At 25.1% G+C, this 24,407-nt stretch overlaps 2 protein-coding genes across 4 annotated transcripts in view; both read left to right on the forward strand.

The window, feature by feature from the left end:
• Positions 1-1,953: 1,953 nt before the first annotated feature.
• LOC109596420 (uncharacterized MFS-type transporter C09D4.1) lies at positions 1,954-18,140 on the forward strand. Its single transcript, XM_020011963.2, has 8 exons — positions 1,954-2,202; positions 7,951-8,230; positions 9,187-9,411; positions 15,239-15,386; positions 15,448-15,644; positions 15,722-15,825; positions 15,881-15,988; positions 16,426-18,140. The coding sequence occupies exons 2-8, from the start codon at positions 7,967-7,969 to the stop codon at positions 16,691-16,693; spliced, it is 1,314 nt and encodes a 437-aa protein (XP_019867522.2). The 5' UTR covers positions 1,954-2,202; positions 7,951-7,966; the 3' UTR covers positions 16,694-18,140.
• A 3,946-nt stretch (positions 18,141-22,086) lies between these two features.
• LOC109596427 (PDZ and LIM domain protein Zasp) overlaps positions 22,087-24,407 on the forward strand; it is a 46,475-nt gene continuing 44,154 nt past the window's right edge. Inside the window, exon 1 of one of the 3 annotated variants that reach the window (XM_020011969.2) lies at positions 22,087-22,332. In XM_020011969.2, the coding sequence (XP_019867528.1) occupies positions 22,228-22,332 (105 nt within the window). In that variant the 5' untranslated portion in view covers positions 22,087-22,227. The remainder of the gene's footprint in view (positions 22,333-24,407) is intronic. The other 2 variants (XM_049965934.1, XM_049965935.1) reach the window with 2 other exon arrangements.

The raw sequence follows: 24,407 nt of genomic DNA on the forward strand, positions 1-24,407 counted from the left end.
ATTCTAGCTTCCTCTAATAATTTTTGAATAATTGGTTGGATGTTTAAGGCTTTGTGCAAAGAAACTAGTATTTCACACGGTTCTATAGATCTCGGTATTCAGAACTGGACCAAATACATTTCAGTAGCGGAAATATTAAGGAATAGTATATTTTATAACATAGGGAGTTATTTGATTATAAACCGTTCCATACTAGATTTACATTTTTATTGTCATCATATTTCGGGTTAATCCAAAAAATAGTAAGGGTAGAAAATAGTTTGGAGCATATGACAAATAAATATTTTATGATTTCTATTAATGATGATATAAATTAATTTAATATTTTTATTTATTTTATCAGAATAATGTAAAAACTGATTATTTTTATTTATATATGCTTATATGACTTTTAAATTATTAATTTAATTAAATTAAATCAAATACATAATATTAGATAATTAAAATACCATTCTGTATTATGGAATTATAAAAATCATGCTGTTAAATTAAAACAATACAATTTGTTAAGCTATTTATTAGATTTTTATTAAACGCTTTGTGGAACACTAAGTATGATATGTTAATAAAATGTAATAAACCAGAAGTGATTTAAACATTACCACTAAAACAAAAATAATCTATTTTAAAATTAATTATGTTTAAAGTGAAAATTCACATTAATTAAATAACCTCACAAATAAAATCCAAAATTAAATTTCTAAATTTGATCTCTCATATTTATTACCTCATCAGTTAGGCCATTTTGGTTGATTTGCAATATTTTTGCATTAAGTGACTCCCTGTAGAGTTCCAGATATTTTTGAACCTTCCTCTAATGATTTGCAAATAATTGGTTGGGTCTCAAAGGCTTTGTGCAAGGAAACTAGTACTTCAAACGAGTTTATTCTATAGATCTTGGTATTCAGGATCTGGACCAAATTCAGTAGCGTACACATTTTTTTATATATGATTGTATAAATGTCTATATATGGTAAAATTTAATTTTTCGTTTACTTCAGTTTGGATATAATTTTGGAACTTTAGTTTAATTCTATATTTATTTATATATTCTATAATTTAATTTTATATCCTAGAGAGTTATTTTATTAATAATCTTTCCATAAAACTGTACAGTTTTGTTAGGTCATATTTCGGGTTGGTTCAAAAAATAAGAGAGAAAATATTTTAAAATCACGTAAATATTTTATGACTTTTATTATTAATATAATCTAATTCAAGTCAAAATTTATTTATTTTTGATAGAATAATTTAAAAATTGATTATTTGTAATTATAAATCCTGTGACATACAATTAACTTGTTAATTAAATTAGATTAAATCAATTACATTAACATTAGATAATTAAAATACCATTCCATATTATGAAATAATAAAAATCATGCATGTTGAATTAAAACAATATATTTGTTAAAGTTTTTACTTGCTTGATTAATATAAATAATATACTAGAATAGTTATTAAAAAAATTCCCATTAATAACAAAACTAATCTAATATAAGTATCATATTTAGAATGATCAAAATTAAGACAATGGTATTTTATTTACTATTTTTATCTTTTGAGAGTTCCCTACAGATACGAATTAATTAATTTTACAATTTTAAAATTCATTAATTACCTCATTTTTTTAGGTTTTGAAAAAATGTACAATAAACCAAAAGTGAAATTTTAATGAATTGTGTTAATACGAGTGTGTATCACCGAAAAAATCACAAGCACATGAGATAAAAAATCTCGATTGATTCGACGCCACTGAAGTGGAGAGCATATCGAGTATGAAGGAATATCGTATGTTTCATTCATGGTCCCCTTGCCGAATACTATTGTGCCAATAGCGCGCTTGATCCTGTTATATATTTATTTTAATTTTAGTACTAATAATCGCTTATCACTTCGCGTTAATTTTTGCTGCGAGCTGTCAGTCTGCACAGTCGCGCTGTTTCGGACAGACACATCGTTCGTGTAGGCACATTTCCTTGGTGTCCCGCCGCGTGGAAAGCGTCGTCTGGAAAATCGATTTCCATCGCAGTTTCGTCACTGCTGCCCCCGCGAGTGGCAGCAACGGTGTTTGAATTTTCAGTTGATGCGCGACCTTTCTTACAGTAGATTTTCGTTACTTTCGTTTCCGGCAGTGTGGGCACGCTTTTCCCCAAATTCGCTCGCCATCTCTATCAGATACCTGTTTTAGATTCGAAAATTGTAAGTTTTTTTTACGTCTTTTCCTATTTTTAACTTTAGTTTTTGCTGTTGATTCTGGGTTTTTCGCGTAGTAAACAAGTTTTATATTGATATGCGACTTTTGGATAGTTTTAAGTTTCAAATCATATTTTGTAAACACATTTATTTACTAACAATAAGATTATATTATTCAAGTATTATAAATTAACATCATTTTACTTTCAAAAGATTAAAACATTTCAAAGAATAAAGATACAGAAAATAAAAAAAAGTTTCGTTTACATCAACATTATGTTTATATGGATTGTGATGTGAATTTATTTTTGATGTTTACATTCAATATAAACAAATAATATTGATCTTACAAATGTACGTTTATATACTTTGTAATGTATTCATAAATTTTTAAAATCGTGTATATTTTTGTTACAAATGTCTGTTTTGGCTGATCAAAAATTATATATTTAATATTCCTGGAATTTTTTTAATTTTAAACACAGCTACAATTACTTTATGTACTTATATGTATTTTTTGTAAATAAATATTAAATATGTAATATAATTTTATAGATATTAAATTATAAATTATCAATATATGTAATTATTTTGATATGTCTCTTATGCCTTGAGAATGTAAATCATAGATATATTAAATTTCTTTGATCAAAAATTTACTTTTATTTTAGTTAATTACAAATAGTCATTTGTATTTCTTATAATAATTCCGACTAATCACTCAAGAACACGCACAGAACATTTAACTAAATTTACATATTTTGTTTTTACTAACGACTACAAGTTCTGCCATATTTTTATAAAATATCTATATAACTTAATGTAATCCGGACACACTAACCTCGATTTTCTAATAATTTGACTATTTTGATTTTGTCTTTGTAATTCAGACATGAAAATAATATATATTATATATATTAAAATAATATAAACAATAATTTTCCTGTTTGAACAAGCAGATAGTATATATTTATTTTAGCGTTTTGTTTCAACATATTTGAAAAAATATTAGAATATTACTGTAACAAAAAATTCAAATGATAAAGATATTCAACTCTTTGAACTTAAAAAATAAGGTAAGGTAAGTGAATAAAATTTAAAAAAATAACTTGCATTTATCTAACTATGCATTTTTCATTTGAGTTTTTACTTTTAATCTAAATTAAGAATAAATAACAATTTCAACAAATTCAAGAATAAAAAAATCCAAAATAGCTTCAATAGCTGCCCAGACTATCGCAGTTTTTTTTTGTTATTTTAATTTCCTTTACAATAAACAACAATTTGAAAAAAGTGTTGGTATTAAAAAATTCATAATAATTTCAGTTATTTGAATACCTCAATTTTTTAAAATTGTAAGAATTAAAAAATCCGAAATGGTATCTTTCCGAACTATCGTTCACTGCAATATTTTAAAATAACTACTATAAAATATAACTACCACATGAATATTCAAATATAAATTTATGACCATTTACATTTACACTATTTATAATTTAATAATTCCCATAAAAATTTACTAATATTATATGACGCTGCTGCCTATTATTTTTCTATAAGAAAATTGGTCATTTAAATGCACCATAAATTTTTATTTATACAGAAAATGTACTTACTGTAGTATTATTTTCTTTTATTTAATATTGATATAAAATGATCTTAGTAGTAAAGTATAATACTTCAACTAGTTTTTTCTTCACAAAAAAAAGAATATGTTGGAAAGACATGTATTATTTATAATCAGTTGATTAAAAACGCAGCAATCAAGGACAACAAACTAATAATTAGTCAATCCAACGTAATTTTTCCCAGTACTAATAATAAATGAATGCTAATAATTGTAAAATATTTATTTATATTAAAAATTAATGCTTTATCTTAATTATTCAATAATTAACACAATATACATAAATATTAAAACAACTTCGGTAGAAATAAATATGTATGAAATATTGACGTATTTATTAAAATTAATATTGCATATATTTTAAGATTTTCCGATATTTTAGAACAATGGATTTTAAAATTTTGTATATGAAACATATTTCCTTTTACAATTTTATTTGTTTGATGGACTAGGAAAATATATAAACATTATTTTTGAATTATCGTGTACCCATTTATAATAATTAAAATGTCGATATGTGTAAATATTTCAGAGAATAGTAATATCTTACAAGAGATACACACACACTGTTTTTAAAAATAAACATCACACATGTGTCAAATTTGAAGACCTCTTTCTATTCATAGGAAATTTATTAAGGTAAAGGATGTTTTGTATTATAGTTTTTTAATGTTAATAGCGATATGATAAGAATATTTATATATTATTTGTACATGACATGATTTTATTTTGTATATAGATTTATTTAGTTCTAAAAATTATTGTAAATAACGTCACTTTATGAATCATTTCAAGCAGATATGAATAAATTAATTTTTGAATCCCATATTTAGAAAATATATTTACAATTTTATAAAATAATGTACAAATTTATTAAGGTAAAGGATGTTTTCTATTTTAGTCTTTTTAATGTTAATAGCAATGTGACAAGTTGTTAAAAATATTTGTTTATTATTTGTATATGAAATGGTTTTATTTTGTTTATAAATTTATTTAGTTCTAAAAATCGTTATAAATAACGTCACTTTATGACTCATCTTCAAGAAGATATAAATATATTAAATTTTTGAATCCCATATTTAGAAATTATATTTACAGGAATTTTTTTCGTTACACATATTGATAAGTTACAAGGATATCATTTAACAAATAAATCATCAATTTCAATGAAAACACAATTTTCTAATTTGAAATGTTATATTGTAATGACAGTTAAATGTCCATATCAAAAGCCAGAGTTTCAAAATTTAATAATATTTGAGATAATTAGTTAATGATTTGAATGAATTTTTGGTCATTGCTAATTATTAAATTGAATTAAATTTATGAAATTTAATACAATTGTTGTAAGTAGAGTCACATTAACTTCACGAAGATAAATTAATTTTTAAATTTCTTTAAGCCCGTATTTAGATACTGTATTTACAAATTAATAAGTAAATGTGCACAAATCCTCACAGATCTATTTCATTATTCATATTGATAAGTTACAAAGACATTACCAAAAATAGAATCACCAATTTCAACGAAAATTCACTCACTCTTCTAATTTGAAATGTTATAACAATGTCCACAAACACACACCCACAATTAATTTTATAAGTTACATCGAAATGACAGACATATGTCTATAACAAAATGCTAAATTTTTAAAATTGAAGCAGATTTATCTTAAATTGATTGATTGATATACAATATAAATTTCAATGAAAACAAACTCACAGAAATGTATAAGAAGATTCAATTCACTGACAATTTTTTATTATACAATTTGATAAGATACAAATAGATTACCAAAACAAAGAAATCACCAATTTCAATGAAAACGTAGTCACTCTTGAAATTTTGAAATGTTATATCATAATAACGGTTAAAATTCATAATAAAATTCCAGAATTTCAAAATTGAAGCAAAAATATCTTAAAAATTATTTCTCAATGTTACGAAAATTCATTTATTCATTGCTAATTAATTAATTTAATTAAAATAATAAATTTAATAGGAGAAACAATCATTGTAAATAAAGTCATATTAGAAGTCTTCTTTACGAAGACTTTTTTTTATTTCCATATTTAGAAATATACGTGTTCTCATTTTTTTTTATTATACAAATAGATAAACCACAAAACAATACCAAACAAGAAAATCACAAATGAAAATAATAATGATAATAATAATCTAATTAATAATAATAGAAAATCTCCATAATAAAATGCCAGAATTTTAAAATTGAAGCAGAAACATTTTAGAAATTACTACACACCCATTGTAACATATATTTTAACTATGAAAATTTGTGATTTATGATCATGCTAAAAATTAAATGTAATTAAATTAAGAAATTTAATACCGGATAAATTTTCCTATGAAACTTTAGTGTCGGTTTGCAAACGATCAGTTGCAAATACCAGTTTGTGTAATTAAAAAAACACATGTCAAATTAATAGTATATAGAAAAGATGGCATGTGCAATTATTTTAAACTCATGATAAAAAAATATTGTTAAAATTAAAAAATGTATTTAACAAAACCACAAATACATATTTTAGTGTATAATGTTTATAAAACTCATATCATATTTACATTTCTATTTGCTAATAAATAAAGTATTTTGAGAGACGTTGTGAAATAATAGTTTCGTTAAATGATATACATATGTAACTTTTTTAAATGAAATACTTATTTGTTGTCACTTACACTCTTATTTTTGTAACTTATGTGTATTTAATTGTATAAATGCTTGTTAGAAGTTTGTTATTTAAGGTTAAACTTAATTATTTTTTCAAATCCCTTGTACTTCATTGATATAAAATTACGACACAACATTATCAATGGTAAAACAAATTAATCTTTATGTACATATGTATATCAATATGACACTGATATTAAAGTAATGCAAGGTCTTCAAATTATGTGCAAGATTTCCATTCTTATTACTATCAAAATTAAAATGGAACAACTCTTTTCTAACAATTACCGTGGGGAAATACCATTAGATTATATATTTGTAAATAGAAAATATAGTGTGTATAATTTTTTAAGTTAAAATAATAAAAGTTCTTAAACATACTTAAACAATATGTAAGGTGATTTTTTTAACATAAAATTTTCAATGACGAGCAATAAGGACCCAGACAGGGATAATTATAAATTTATTTGTATGGCAAATTCGATTTTTGTTCCTAAAATACATATATTGTATCAAAAACATTTTCGATTGATAGATAGGTGTCGTCTATTTGAGGAAACTATTTTTTGAAGTTTTCTCTTACTAGGAAATTATTATTATCATTATTTATCTTAAATGCTTATTACTAGAAATATTTGAAAGATTAATCTCATATTTCATGCGAATAAAGCTACTTTTAAAGAGTCTTATCAATTTTACTCGGATTAAACGGGTGTGTTACATTATATAGCAATGAACTAGAATATATTTGACAATTTAATAAATCTGATAACAATTTATTACTCATTATTTACAATTCAGATAACAATTACTAAAGACAACATGTGTGATTAGTATTAATTTTAACAACATTTTATAGCGTTTACTCTAATTTGCAGCAGTTAAGTGAGTGTTAAAAATTGTTGATATCTGAGTGGTGTTAAAAGCTGTTTAATTTGATACATTTGGCTATTTAAATTATAAATGCTGCAACTAAGGTGACATATTTTTCTGTTGATCTTAGTGATCAACGCATTTTATTAAATCTGGGTTATTCCTAGTTTGTTGATAAATAATTCTAAAGAATGGAATTTTTATGTAACCGTGTTTGTTAGGTGTATTCCAAGTAAATATTATTTTTGTATTAATTACAAAATCAATTATCTGTTTGTTGACCTCGAATTATGCATTGGTTAAAGGAAAATTGTTGTTTTAATATTTATCATATAACTGCTTCAAATTATAGGAAATTTTTCATGAATCCCTATAATTAAGTACAGCAATTGCTAGCTTATTGCATGTCACAATTTACATACTCAGTTCAGTATAATTCAATTGGCATCAATCAAATTGACACAGTTACATCTTGAATATTGCTGAAATCTCCGTGCCTGCTTCATCAAACAGGATTACTCAAAATTCAATTCAGCTACATAATCGAATATTTCGTTTGTTTCAGTTACTCAAACTTAACTATGAACGAAGATGCGGAAAAACAGGAAAGCCAGCTGCCTGAAATACCAAAAATAAAAGTTTACAAAACACGATGGCTCATATTGGGTATTTTTGTTTTGTTCTCAGCTTCCAATGCCTTACAATGGATTCAATATTCCATAATAACTAGCACAATAACCAAATATTACAATATTAGCACGACATGGGTCGACTGGACTTCCATGATATACATGGTTTTATACATTCCATTTATATTTCCTGGTAGTTATATACTGGAAAAGTTGGTAAGTATTGTCATTTATTAAAGGTTTTTTCCAATTTAGCCGAATTCTAAAAAAATGTTTCAAGGGAGTTAACATGAGTTACTTGACATTATTTCTTATTTAATACAATGTGTTTATGTAATTATAGTATATATAATATAATGTTTGCCTAGTGATAATGTTCGACTATTGTTAATTGTGCTATAAAATATTACCATAGTAAAAGGCAATTGTTATAAATTGGTTTCCCAAGTAAATATATTATCTTTGAAAGAATAAAAATGATTTTATTCCATTTCAATGGTTCATTTTTCATTTTTGTGTTCCAGAGGAAAATTAAATTTCCACTAATGAATTTTTCATTTAGCCTCTTGAAAACGTGATGATAAATGAAATCGTAAATTTGGTTACTAAAAGAATAATAAATTATATTTCCATTTATTTCGCTTCTTTTCATAAGTGTTCCTTTACCCAATAAAAGTAAAGGTTAAATTTGATTATAATTCAAAAAGAAATACGTAGCTGTATTACTTGGCACGTATCGATTGACTTTGCATATCAAAATAGCCTTTAGAAAAAAATTCGTGCATAATTAAACGTTAGTATTTCCACGCAATTGCTTTTAGGTATATTCATTGGCCACATACCAATAAAGTTGCGTGCTCTTATTTAATTCAAATACTTGTAACTAATTTATTATTGTTTGCTTAATTCGTCCTTGAAATGCAATACACACAAAGACTGCAATAATTTTAATAAATCAAAATCTAGTAACCTTTTCAATTTTTAATATAATTTTTAAAGTTTATTTATTGATTGAAGTTAAATCTTATAATCAGCACGTTTCTTTCTTCCAGAGCTTTTCTAAAACAACTCCATCAATCTTAATCTGACCAATTTGTACTCTTACAGCTTAATAATAGAACTAGGATAAATCAACACATCAGAATTGTTGTTTTGTATCGATTATTTTTCAGGGACTCAGAAATTCAATAATAATAGGAGTCGTGGGCAACTGTGTGGGATCATGGATTAAAGTGGCGTCTGTGGACCCATCCAGATTTTGGGTCGGCTTCATTGGACAGAGCATCGTTGCTTTGTCTCAAGTATTCGTTCTGTCTGTTCCTGCAAGACTTGCTGCAGTATGGTTTGGACCTTCGCAAGTTTCTTCCGCTTGCAGCATAGGAGTGTTTGGAAACCAGGTATTAATTAGTAAAACGATTCTTCCCTAATCATCTTGAAGATAAGAGTTAATGCATATTAGATTGATCAATTAATGATTTTAACGTAATATTAAAAAAGTGGGTTAAGTACGTGTACTCAAGTTTGTTTATTAGAATATTAAAGTCGAGTTTTTATCAAATAATTAATATCGTTTTCATAGAATCATAATCATTTCTGAGTATTGCTGTTAGAGAGAGGCATAATTATTCTTTATTTTACACAGAATTCCCACAAAACTTGTTTTCAATTTAAAATGGAACCCAAATATCAAATTTAGCAGAATATTAATTTTTGAATATGTGTCCACGTAGTACAAAGAGTACAAGCACGTCACCTTTTTTGAAAAAACGTTATTCTTTATATGTATATAAAAATTAACCTGACTACATAACAAAATATTACAATATTCAAGGGCTTAAATAATCAAGAAACCGTATTTATGAGAGATGTATTATTATTCATCTCTTTACACAAAATTAAATAAAACTTAAAAAAGAATATAGAAATCAAATTTGTCAATAGAATTTTAATTTTTAATAATTTGTCTAAGATAAATAATTTCTTAAGTATTTATCCACGAATATTATTACTACTATTTAACATATCCATAGTTTTTGTGATTTATTAACTCGTTATTCATTTAATTAAACATTTTTTCATGAAGAATATCTTTATAAATAATATAATATACTAATATAAAACAGTTATGAAAAATAAAAACGAATATAATTGCAATAAAATATTTTTCTAATTATCAATTATGAATATATTATTAAAAATCTATAAACAAGTAAATCATTAATATCAAAATAAAATGAACCTTAAGCAATTTAAATAAATATCTTAAGTATAAAGTAATTATAGATAGCAGAAATTTTGTTTATATAATATAAAAAGGGAAACTTGTAATCTGATTTCCAAATTTTTTTGATATTTGAAATTTGGAATTTAGATATTAACTGATTAAATATATTTGAAAAAGTTACACTCCTCATTGAATATTGATTACCGTCCATTATAGAAAATTTTAAAATAAAGTTATATAAATATTAACAGATATTAAAATTTCATTTATTTCGTATTCTGCATTTTAGTATGATTATTATTTTTAATGTAATTAATTAATTGAATATTAATTAATTGTATATTTCTAATTTACTTTGAACAAAATTTCATTTCTGGATTCATCGGAAATGACATCAACTTATTTTCAACGGAAAACTGTATATTTTCGATTGGTATAAGAATTCTGTATACAAAAAATGAATATTAACAGAGATTAAGCATCTCAAATTGTAGATAGGACTGTATATTTTAAATAAAAGAAAAATGAGAAACTTTTAATCTAATTTTAATTTTTGATATTGATAATTGTTAGAATTTAGATATTAACAATAACAATAGTAACCTATTTTTCAGAATGATTAATTAATCTGCATTGATTTAATTTATGAGACATATTTAATTGATGAATGACTTGTTTCAGGATTATAAGATATTTTTCGCATGCTCTTGGATTCTTCCACTTGTACTGGGGGAATTTGGGCACATGATTTATTAATTTTACCACGAACGAAAATTTGAGTTTTGAGGATATTAGTATTATTAGTATAAAATTCCAGTATATTTTGCTGCTTAATCAAAAAAATAAATTAAAGAATATGATTTTTAATTTTTCCACAGAATTATGAATATGAATATGAGTATTATGAAATGTGGTGCAACAAATAAAATGAAGAGCAATTACAATACTTATTGCTAGTTATAAGTGAATACAGAAAAAAATTGACAAATTGTAGTAAAAGTCTGTTAATGTAACGATATATACTACTTTGATTATAATAAACAATCAATTTTTTTAGTAAAAATCTATTTATTTAAATAAAATGCTTAATTTTAAGCAGTAAAATAACATTTATTTAATAAAATTTTTAGTTTTCTGCAGATAACTTATGATCTGTAAAAAATATCAAAAACTTTTTCGGAGATAAATTATAGGAAATTGAATTCTCTATAAAAAATGTCATATAAAATTTTCCCATAAAGTTGATGGTTGCGTCAGAAAATGAGAAAAATGTCAAACTTTTGAAAAAATCAAAAAACTGTAAGAGACATTTTTTGTAGAGCGTTAAATTTTCTATAAAAATCTGTTTTGATCATTTTGAAATATTATTTCTAACGAGAGTTAAAAAATTTCGAAATCCAAGAGAACACCGTTCCCGTGTTATTTAACCTCTTAATATTAATATTTAATAAGAGCTGTAACTTTCACAGTATTTTTTTTACCATTTCCAACAAGATTTTCGATATAAATAAGAATTTGTCGATTTTTTTGAAACAGTCTAATATATATATATATATATATATATATATATATATATATATATATATATATTATTTTATATCTTATATAACAGAAAAAGGATTTTTATTATTATATATACTTTTTTGATATTAATAATGGTTAGTTGACATATCTGAAAATAGGTTGTCAAAACCACTGAACATTGATAGCCATAGTATCTAATATAATCTAACTTTCAGAACAATTATTCAATTCACAATTATTTATTGATGAAACGTATTTAACTGATGGATGACCTATTTCAGGATTTTAAGATTAAATAAAATGAACATCATACATTATTAATGTATAATTATTATAAAATAATTATACACTACAGTATTATAAAATGTTTAATAACACAAAATAACATTAATCTCCTATGTAAAATAATAGCCCAAGACATACAAGTATTTCTAATTGTAACTATAGATAGCATTCTATATCTTAAATAAAAGGGGAACTTTCAATTTATTTTTTATTTAATTTTGAAAATTGTTAGAATTTAATTTAAATATTAACTGATGGACATATCTGAAAATATGTTGTTAAGAACATTGAACATTGGTAATCAACAATAATAGAAATTAATTTTAAAATTAATTAGATATGTAACAAAATAACTTTTTCTCAAGAACAATTATTTGTTCTAAATTTATTTAATTGATTAAATGTATGTAAATCATAGACGATTTATTTCAGGATTTTAAATATTATAATATAATAACACAATATTATAATAATCTCTAATGTAAAACAATTACATAGATAGCATTATATATTTAAAAAAAATGAAACTTCTAAACTGATTGTAAATTTTATTGGTATTAATATTTGTTAGACAATAGATATTAACTAATAAACAATAGTAGAGAATCAGTTTAAAACAAATAATGTGACACACGGCCTAACTTTCAGTACAATTAATTAATCTTCATTTAATTGATGTGACGTATTTAATTGATTGATGATTTATTTCAAACAATTAAAAAAAACATTTTCACATGAACGTGTTTGGAATAAAATTTGGCATAAATTTTAATTCGCAAAACACAATTTACAACTACCTTTGTTTTGTAAATTGTTCGATTCAATATTCTGAAGTTTTAATCGAATATCAATTTCCTGTTTCGTTACCCCATCGTGCTCTAGCATACAAACAAACTGCCATGTCGCCTCGCTGATCTCGATGCAATTTGGTCCAATATGTTTAAACAATGGATAAGAAGAACTTTTATTAATGCGGCACGAAACAATTTGTTTTAATTCGCTAGGATATCCGCCACAATTTGTATACGAGTGCACTAAATTATTTGATTAGGTTTATAAATCATCAAATCATGGCACGTTGGCGGCTATCTTTATTCGTATCCCTCTGTCAATTTTATTATTATGTGCAGTTTGCAGTGTAAACAATAAACAATTGGCTTAGGAAACTCTGTTTCATTGTTGGTTATCTGGATTATGTCTTTTGTTTGAAAAGGCTCAGACATATTATATGATTGTTACGGTTGATTAATAGATAAACAATAAAAAAACAATATAAATTAATAATCAAGAATATGTAAGTAAATTATAAAACAGTCCCTCCCTTCACATATAGTGTGGCTTATTTGGAAACAAGAAACCCTCATAAAATTTGTATTTTTCGTTCGATTTTGGTCAACATTTTTTCAATTGTGAAGGATGAAATATGTATTAGGAGAACTCGTTTTTTCTTAGATTAAATTCAAACGAATAAGTTTTCATCAAGTATTTATTTTTAGGCAGTAATATCGGCTAAGTATGGTGGGCAAAGCGGTACCTCACACCAAAATTTTTCCAGTGTTCGCCTTGCACAGTGTGGTCTCATACTGTCGTGTTACAGAATGAAGCTTTTTCTGTTGACAATTATTGGTTCACCCGATTCAATTGTTCACAATAAAGGTCTCCATTAACAGTGTGTAAAAGTTTCAGCACATCAAAGTGGGCAGTTCAGTGAATACACAGAGGCTACTTTTTGGAATATAATCCCGCCTTCGCAGTGAGCCACTGCCTTTCGCGTTTTGTATTGCCATATAGGATCCATTTTTCATCTCCAGTGATCAAACGATCAAAACACGGTCCTGTATGGGGTCATTGAAGCAATAAATACATTGCATCTTATAGATCGGTGGGCTTTGTTCTCTTCGAACCGACCCTGCTTTGCATATTTTTCCAATATGCTGTAAATGTTCTTACATGGTTGACCAAAGTTGGTTATGGGTGTTTGACATGGATTTGTTTGCACTTCTGCCCTTAGTATGTCTTTGGACCTAATGATCGATAAGAGTCAGAGAGATCAAAATTACCGAATCTGAACTTGGAAATCTTTGACATCTTTGGCACCCCAAATTGCAAAAAAATGTTTAATATTAATATAGAGTGAACAAGTTATATTAATCTTAAAATGACCGGCACGCCAATGAGTTGTTAAATATAAACATGTGCAGAATTTTTCTGAGTTCTCTAATATTTGTGGGGAAAATATCACGTTTTGGAATAAAACTAAAGCCTATAGAGTAATTTTTTAGATATCAAAATTGAAGAAATCCATATCAATTGCAAATCTAACTACACCACTGCATTAAGCACCCTATGAAAAGGGTATATTTCACAAAAAAAAAATATTCACATTCATAATCTGAGGAAAAATTAAAAATCATCTTCTTATGAATTTATTTTTTCAATCAAGTGGGTTAGGGAATAAGCAATGAACATTAGTGCTAATTTTTCAACAAAATTAGAATATTATATTAATTTTTCTATACTATACTGTACTTGTGAGAAAATTACCCCAAAAGAATTGAGAAAGGTAACCACACACCAACGAAAATATGATAAATTATTATGATACAGTATTACGAGTTTTAGTATAAGTATAATATTATATTATATAGTATAATATTCCAATGTTGTTAAAAAATAAGATAATTTGTACAAATTTTGGCAGTTTACTCCATAGCCTATTTGATTAAAAAATAAAATATAATAAAAATAAAAATAATTATAAAATAAATTTAAATTAAATTGTGAAATATGTTGCTTAAAATGTTATGTTTGTGAAATATGTTTCTCTATTTGAATTTTTATCTCTCACACCACTTATCATATAGTGGGAAAAATTGAACTTTATCCGGAAGCATGTGATGACGAATAAAAATAAAGTAATATATAATTATTTAATTAGAATGATAACGATTTGAATATCGAACTTGTTAGTGTGATCATAATTATTTGTAAATTTTATAAAACCATTGCATATATAGTTATATATATCATAATTTTACAAATGTTGTCATCTATTCTGATTCTGCAATTATATAATTTAACCAAAATCAAGTAAAATGAAAATTATTTCATTGTTAAATAATAAGAAGTATAACGTAATCACAAAATTTAATTATTTTATTAACAATATAATAATTATTCTGATGTTTTAGCTTGGCATTGCTGTTGGATTTGTTCTTCCCACAATGATGGTCAATACTGACATAGACACACCACAGGACGTAATAACAAATGATTTATTCAGAATGTTTCTTTGGGTAGCCATTTTCATTACAGTCCTGCTCCTCTTAGTTTTAATATGTAAGCGGGAATTTGTAACTTGAGCATAAAGAGTAATTTTTAATCGAAAAAATGTTTGTAGTTTTCAAAGATGCACCACCTACGCCTCCCAGTTACGCTCAAGCCCAACAGGACGAGCCTGTGGATTTCGTCAAATCCTTGAAGAATTTATGTCTCAACAAATCTTACATTTTCCTTATGTTGGCTTACGGGATCAATGTTGGCATTTTCTATGCCATCTCGACGTTGCTGCAGCAGATAGTCTTAGAATATTATCCGGTACGTGTCAGAATAAATATGTGTGATATTTTAGTTTTGTCGGGAATTGTATAAAACTAAATAAATTCTCTTTTAAGGGAGGCGAGAAAGATGCAGGAAGAATCGGTCTGGTCATAGTTTTGGCTGGTATGGTAGGATCTGTATGTTGTGGAGTTGTTTTGGATAGATTCCACCGATTTAAGTAAGTTTTTATTTTGAAGAATTAATAATTAATTAATTTGTCAATCTATTTCTAGAGAGACAACATTGGCAGTATATGCCTTTTCATTGATTGGAATGGTACTTTATACTTTCACATTGTCTGAAGGCATCATTATCGTTTATATTGTGTCAGGAGTTTTGGGGTAAGTGCCATTCATTTATTTTTATGATTTTTACACATGTGCTAAGTGCAGATGTGGATCTATCTACTCTTATCCGCTTTGAATATATCTGTGTTGATTATGTCAAACACATATGCAAATATTAGCAGACATTCAATATTATATTCACACAATCAACTTGCTATTGAATGGTGTTGACGCATTAGGAAGGTCAAGTTTATGTTACCATTACCAATGGCACATGATATTAGCATAAAATTATAATTAAGATCACATATCCACGAAATGGAATTGCGTAATATGTACGCTTCAAAAATATCATAAATTGTTTTTCCCCTGAGAAAATTAATTGATTAATTTTATTTTCCCATTTAAAACGATTCAGGAAGAGAAGGAATTAATCTACAAACTAAAGTATCAGTTTTTCATCAAATTATATAATTTATTTTATATTCAAGCTTCTTCATGACCGGTCTTCTTCCTGTTGGCTTCGAACTGGCCGCCGAGCTCACATACCCAGAACCAGAAGGAACTTCATCAGGTTTGCTCAATGCCGCTTCCCAGGTGTTCGGGGTAGCATTTACGAGTATTTACTCGGAATTGCTGTACAAAGTAGGTGATACGTGGGCGAATGCTACGATGTGCATTATGTTATTAGTTGGCACCATTTTAACCGCACTTATCAGCAAAGATATGAGAAGACAAGCTGCTCAATCTGCAAAATAATTTGTTTCTAGGTTGATTAGTATCGGACGGTCTTGTTTGTCAGTATTGCTAGGGACGTAATATTACTGTTTAGTTTTTGCTAGTCGAATTTTTTAAAGATTTATCTTTAAGTTAGAGTTAAGAAAATATATAAATGCTCTTACCTCATCTTTTAAATGATGACAATACCACTTTAAGTTCTCAAGTATTCTATGTGTGATTAATGTTGAAGTGTGCCAAATGTATCTGGTCAATCAGGGAATTCATTTTTGTTCCATATGACAAATATATTTAATGAATAATGTCTCCACATATAATAGTAAATATTTAATATATTTCAAATCCTATTAAGACGTAGTAAAATCACATTTATCACAAAATAATTATAAATAGTAAATAATTCATTAAATTTATTTTTTAAGGATTATTCTATTCCCTGCATTTAGTACACAACCAAAGTGAGAAAGATAATTTATATCAAATCGAACATATGTACCTAGTGATTTTATGTGATTTGAATAGTGTGATTAGGAATTAGTATATTTATAACTAACAGTGTTAAATTCATTGTACACAATATGACAATAAATTGTTAGAGTAGTTCCAAGTTCAGACAATAATGTAGTATGTAGGTTGTATTGATGAATGTTTATTTATAAATGGTACAATACACATGATATTATAATCGTTGAAACATATTATAGTTGTAAATTGCATCACATTAAAATTATAAAAAAAGACAAAAAAATATTTACGGACAAAATTAATAACTACATAAAGTATATTGTTATCTTAATAATTAAATTGTTAGTATATTCATCTAAAGATCAAATATTTAGGCCTATCCTAAGGCACTATTATTATTTATCATTAATATGAAACATCAGTCAAGAATTATTCTAATATTTGATCTCTAAATTTATATATTTGTAATTTGATATCTCATACCTATATATTTCAAAATATAGACAATAACACCTTTAAAATTTAATTAATATTTTTGGAAACATATATTTTAACAGTAATGTATCAATTCCTAAAATATACACAAAATTTACACGTTATCTAATATATCTGTAGGTAAATATATTTATCAAGATTGTTGTATTAGTATTGTTGTGTGCCAATCAATTTTCTGTTAACTCAAATTATATAAAAAAATATAAATGCTATCAGAAAATTGATTGGACAAACTTTTCAAATACATATATACATATTACTTAAATGTGATATATACACAAAATACAATTTATTTAAATGTTGTTTGTTATGCAACTCAATATCCGCTGCTGTCTTGATGTTGCATAGTTTCATGTTGCCTACTCTTTGGAAAATATAACTGTTGATATTTACTATATTGCTTTAAATGTGATATTTGATGTTGATAATAGACAATCACATATTTTAACAGCGTGTTAAAAACCGTTTTAAAAATTGTGAAGAAATATTAAATTTAAGGAGATATTAATCGACTTTTATTTCTCATTCCACCCGAGTGATTTATGTTGACGGCTATTTCTAAGAACCAATTTTATAGGACTGTTTACTAACATTGGCATCGAATACTTAGGTTGAGGCCAAACAGCGCTGTGCGAAATAATGGGTAAACATTTCTTGCGGTTTCCTTTGTGATCCACATAAATTCACATAGCCCATTATCATAGTTGATAGTTATTTAATAAGTTTAATTTAAAACTTTCCAAACCAAAATTTCATTAAAATCATAATATTGCTTTAGTTTGTTGTTTTTTAATTAAATTAATCAGTTGGATTTATGTGTCTAAGTAAATTTTTGATGGATATTTATTTATCATTTTTGTGACTGAATGTTTGATTTCCTTTAAAATGTAAACATTGCAACACTTACCACTAATTTTTAAATTTCAGAGAATTTAGAAATTAAAACGATGATGATCTAAAATCAATATGGATTAGAACATCAAAGTTTGTATTATTAAAAAGCTATAATCAAAATTTAGGGCTACAGCCGGCATTCCTCTATAAATTATTTACCTATTTGTTTTAAATAAAATGAAATAAAAGCTGTCACAAAAAATAGTTTTTAAGTATTATTTAATAACAATACGATACATTGATTAAAGTATCTCAATTTCTTACGATATATTATATGTTTTATACGGATATTGAAGAAGGCAAAAAAATAAATAAAATAAGACAGTTGTGATTGAAAATTTATTTGAATGAATATTAAAAAGACATCTTTTAAAATATTTTAATAAATTATGAGTCCATTATTTTTCATTTAATTGTATTTTATTCTATTTATTGAAAATATTTTAAGCAGTTCACAGTTACATTCATTAAAATATCTTTTAACATTTTTTACACAAATATATGTATAAAACTGTTGAAGACAAAAATTAAATAAAAGTTGCCATTGAAAATCTAATTATTGAATATTAATATGAGTTTGAAAATGTTTTAATAATATATGTCTTTTTTATTTTATTTTTTTATTTATTGATTGACTTTGATTAAAAATTTCATTTTCTTACAGAAATGTATATTTTATTTGTACATTGAAAAAGACAAAAAGTAAATAAAATAATATGGTTGCAATTGAAAATTTATTTGAATTAATATTAATAAAACATCATTTAAAATATTATAATAAATTATGAATTAATTATTTTTTATTTAGTTGTATTTTAATATATTTATTGAAAATAAATAAATAAATTTAATTTATGAATTTTATTAAGACTTCTAAAGTATTTAAAATATTTAAATAATATATAAATGCATTTGATGAATACATACCTAAAATTTCATTAAAGCCATAATAATGCTTTAATTTGTTTTTTTAACAAAATTTATCAGTTGTTTAAATATCTAAGTAATGTTTAAATGGATATTTGTTTATAAATTCTGTGGTTGAATATTTGATTTCTTTTAAAATGTAAACATTGCAACATTTCAGAGAATTTAGAACTTTAAACGGCTATATTCTAAATTCACTTACCATAGATTAGAGATTCAAAGTTTGTATTGTAAAAAAGCTGTAATCAAGATTTACAGCTATAGATGGCATTTCTCTATAAATTATTTACCTGGTACTTTTAAATGGAAGGAAATAAAAAGCAATTCGCATTTCCTGACCGGAAAGTAATGGGAAGAACATAATGGTTTACTGGGAAGACTGTTGTTAACCGTTGTTAGATTTAATGATACATTATAAAGGACTAGACTTACCTAGGACATTATCTGAGTAACACAAGCCAATTATCAAGTGATTAGGAAAGAAGCAGTCTGCCAGTCAATTTATTGTCTAATTTTTGTTTATTGAAGATTAAGTGATTAACTTAATACGGCAGCACTGAAGTAATTATACAGTAACAAAAAATGCACAGGTTTTTTAATGTCAAACCAATGCATTTTCTAGACAATTGATGGATTAGTCATGTCCATATTTTATTTTTCATGAAACTCCAAGAACGCTGTGCAATAACTAAATAAACAATGGGTAAGAAGAAGATAAAAATATAATCAGACTCATAACACGGAAATTTAGGTTTCCTGAATTCTTCGAAAAAATTTCATCTGATATGACTCTCCATTACTAATACTGTTCCAACAAATGACATCATAGAGTCTTAAAATCCATTAGACAAACGTGACACAGCAGCAATATCTAATTAAAAAGGTAGTGCTAAATTAAAAAATTATGCAATGTATTACATTTTTAGCTTTCACTATGACAATCAAAATTTTGGGTATACATGAATATTTTGTAAACATTTATATAAACCAATATTAATATTTATTGATTTTTGTATCAAACTAAGTTTTCTTAATTGTAAAAATTAACACGTACTAACTTGGAAAATGGGTAAATGTAATAATAAATAAAGTAGCGTTATTTTAAAAGGATAAAAAATTATTTATTATACAGCCTAAAGCAATTTGCTGCTTATTTTGTACATGTTCTTTGTTACAATAAAATTGAAATTTAAAAGAAAGTAGCAGAATTGCCAGCGAAATTCGTGCACAATACGTGGTTTGAATACACAAATATGAATGCGATCGAAGATGGAATATTAAATAATTTAAATTTGACGACGATTCTCATACTTTCTTCTGAAAAGAGGATTATGTGCTTGACACACGATTTATTTTACTTATATCGATTTACTACTTACACCTAATTTATATAATATATATAAAGTTGTTTCATTGTTAAATAAAGAACATTGTCAATGATGATTTATACATAATATAAATTATATATATATATATATATATATATATATATATATATATATATCTTTTAAAATATTTGCATTTGCATTAGTTTTTATTTAATTGTATTTTATTCTATTTATTGAAAATATTTTATGCAATAAGTTACATTACATTGAAAAAGACAATAAATAAAAGTTGTCATTGAAAATCTGATTTTTGAATATTAATGTGATAAATTTTAAAATGTTTTAATAATATATGAGTATTATTTTATTGAATAAAAGTATAAATATTTCACTTTCTTACAAAAATATATGTACATACTATAGAAAATATATTTTATGAATATTGATAAGACAACTTCTAAAATATTTTAATAATATATGAATCATTATTTTTAATTTATTTAATATACCGAAAATAATTTCAATTACATTTAGTTACATTCAAAATATGTCGTAATATTTTCGAGAGAAATATATGTATAGAAATGTTCGGTAAGAAAAAAAAAATAAACCAAATTATGTAGTTCTCACTGAGAATGCTTTTTGAATAAAATAATAAAATAACTTTTAATAATATATTATTATATTTATTTTGTATTTTTTATTTTATTCTGTTGAAATATTTCAACAACAATACGTTTATTAAAATATTTCTTCATTTTTTTGCAGAAATTAAATTTTTAAATATTAACATAATAACTTTTTAAATGTCTTAAAATATATTAGGGCTCTATAGAAATACATATTTAGTTACATATTTACATCTTTCAGAAAAATGCAACTATTGAATACTAAAATAGTACATTATATTGTAATTTTATATTTTTAATTAAATTTCTAAAATCTAACTAAGATTTTATTTAATATTAAGTCCCTTATTTAATTGTTGTATAAGGTTGCTCGTAAATGCACTAAAATTTTGAGTGTAATTTTTCCCTACTCTTTATCGGAAGAGTTACTTTCTCCTCCTACTTTTTACCCACCCATTGATAAAACTATTGATTTGTCTCTACCATAGTTTAGTCAGTACAGTATTCATTTTTGCACTTGCCTTAAGTACAGTTGGTGAACTTCAACAGTCGAAGGGTGTTACTGACCCATATACAACATTAAAAATTGCATTATGGTACTTAAACGCAGACTATAAATATAGGAGTCCCCACTCACGTACGAATCCGTCTCGAAGGAGATCCGGCGAATACCGAGCAACCAACGTACACATTTCAAAATTATACGACGATTTTATTCAAGCTCTGGCGGATTTAAAGTAAATAATATTTGGTGTGATAGTGGTAAAAAATTTTGGTGATTGACGAATTCAATAGGAAAGAAAGTAATAGTTGTGTAATGGCGTCCCTGATTACTGTGCGTTTAAACAAAGACAACTCACCAAACTGGGGGTTCCGTCTTCAGGGTGGAAAAGACTTCGGAACACCCCTGATTATTCAAAAGGTAAGACAATTTTTTTTCTGATAGTTATTTGTTCTTCAATTATTTTTCAGTTGATTTAAATTCATTGACATTTGATATATAATTTTCGCGCTCGAATCGACCGCGTTTATTTATAAAAGTTTACATTTAAAACATTTATGCAAACCCGTATGTAATTATAAATTTTGCTTAGGTTGTGCGATTGTGGTCGAATATTCTAGCTATTCTATTTTTGAAATTATTGTTACATCGCATCGGTTACATTATTTTTAGATTTATTTGCCAAAATTATTTTTACATTTCGAAAAAAAAATTCTACAACCACCATCATCTTGTCAATACATTCGAGCATGTTATTTTTAAATTAGTAAATCGACCACTATTTATACATATTTCTTACATAATTTCAGTAAATTTTCAGTTTCCGAATTATTTTTAGATCGATGGACCCAGCAGTGTTGCAAATTTTTTACGCGTGTTTCACTAGTGACATATAAAAGTTAAATATAGACAGCAGAATTTGGATCGTCTTGAAATGTAATTTAATACTGTTTTCTTTAAAAAACAATTTTAATTTGTGTATTTTAAATTAAATATTCTTCATCAATTGACAATTCTCTATCTGATATTGGTCAGTTAACATAAGAAATAATAATACAAAATAAATTTAAATTTAAATTGATACAATGAACAAGACAATATTTAATTGTAAATATTTGCTGTGTTGCACTATGTAATGAGTAATGATAAGATTATCTAGGTATAAGTAGTAGATACTAATTGAAAAATGGAATGAAACTAATCTAATTTTTAATACTTATTTTTGATTACTGCGTTCAGATAAAAATATTTCAAAGTTTTGCTCAATGAAAAGCATAAATTTATTGTATTAGTATACTATTATTATTATTTTATTAAGTCCCATCAAAATACTCCCGTTATTTTTCCTTCATATATTTTTAATTTAATATCAATCATCTGTTGGAATATTTTATTGAAAAGTATCCAACAAATTTGATATTATTTTCACATTTAGCTACCTAAAACTGGTCAAAATCCCAGAGTATCACTATTTCTCAAAGCATGTTCTCAGGAAACTTGATTGATCAAATCTGATCTATACTGTTGAATCTCTCAAAGAGAGTAACCATGAACTTTTCATATAGTTTTGGTGATTTTGTTTTGACTATAAATTTAAATTTTTAATTACAATGTAAAATATATGGTTAATTTAATCTGCCCAATAAAAATATAAATTACATTACATTAGTACATATTTTGTTAAAGTCCCAACAAACTACTCCTTATTTTTTTTTTGACATATTATTAATATAACATAAATCATATGTAAGAATGTTTCATTGTTCAGCAAATTCGATATTATATTCACACTTATCTATTTAAAATTGGTTAAAATCTATATTTCAATATCAATATTTGTCAGAGCATATTCGCTGAAAATTTCTATGAATTTGCTGTTAAGTAACATGGCTAAATGATTGATCTAATTCATACAGTTGAATCTCACAAAGAATTTGATTTCATTGTTCAATAACCATGAGGTTTCCATTGACTCTTACTCTTGGAAACCACAAAAATAAATTTCTCGAGATAATATCAAGTACCTATCAAAATAAAAATTAGAAATATTAAATAGAGTTTTGATGATGTTTGTTTAAACTATAAACTTAATTATTATTAATTATAATTTAAAATGTATGGTTAATTTAATCTGCCCAATAAAAAGAAAATAAATCATATTATATTAGTTCATATATTAAGCACATATTAAAAGCAAAAATTAGAAGTAATAAATAGAGTTTTGATTAATTTGTTTTGACCATAAACTTAAATTATTAATTGCAATTTAAAATCTGTTTAAAAATATAAATTACATTATATCAGTTCATATTTTGTTCCCAACAAATATCTATTTCTATTTTTTAAACGTGAACACCTTTCTCGTTGATATATTATTAAGATATTAATTTAACATCAGCCATCGGTAAAAATATTTCATTGGAACATTTCCAATAAATTTGATATTATTTTCAGATTTAACTATCTAAATTTGACGAAAATTCGAGAGTATCATC

Source organism: Aethina tumida, chromosome 4 (assembly GCF_024364675.1).
Source record: "Aethina tumida isolate Nest 87 chromosome 4, icAetTumi1.1, whole genome shotgun sequence".
Taxonomy (NCBI): domain Eukaryota; kingdom Metazoa; phylum Arthropoda; class Insecta; order Coleoptera; family Nitidulidae; genus Aethina; species Aethina tumida.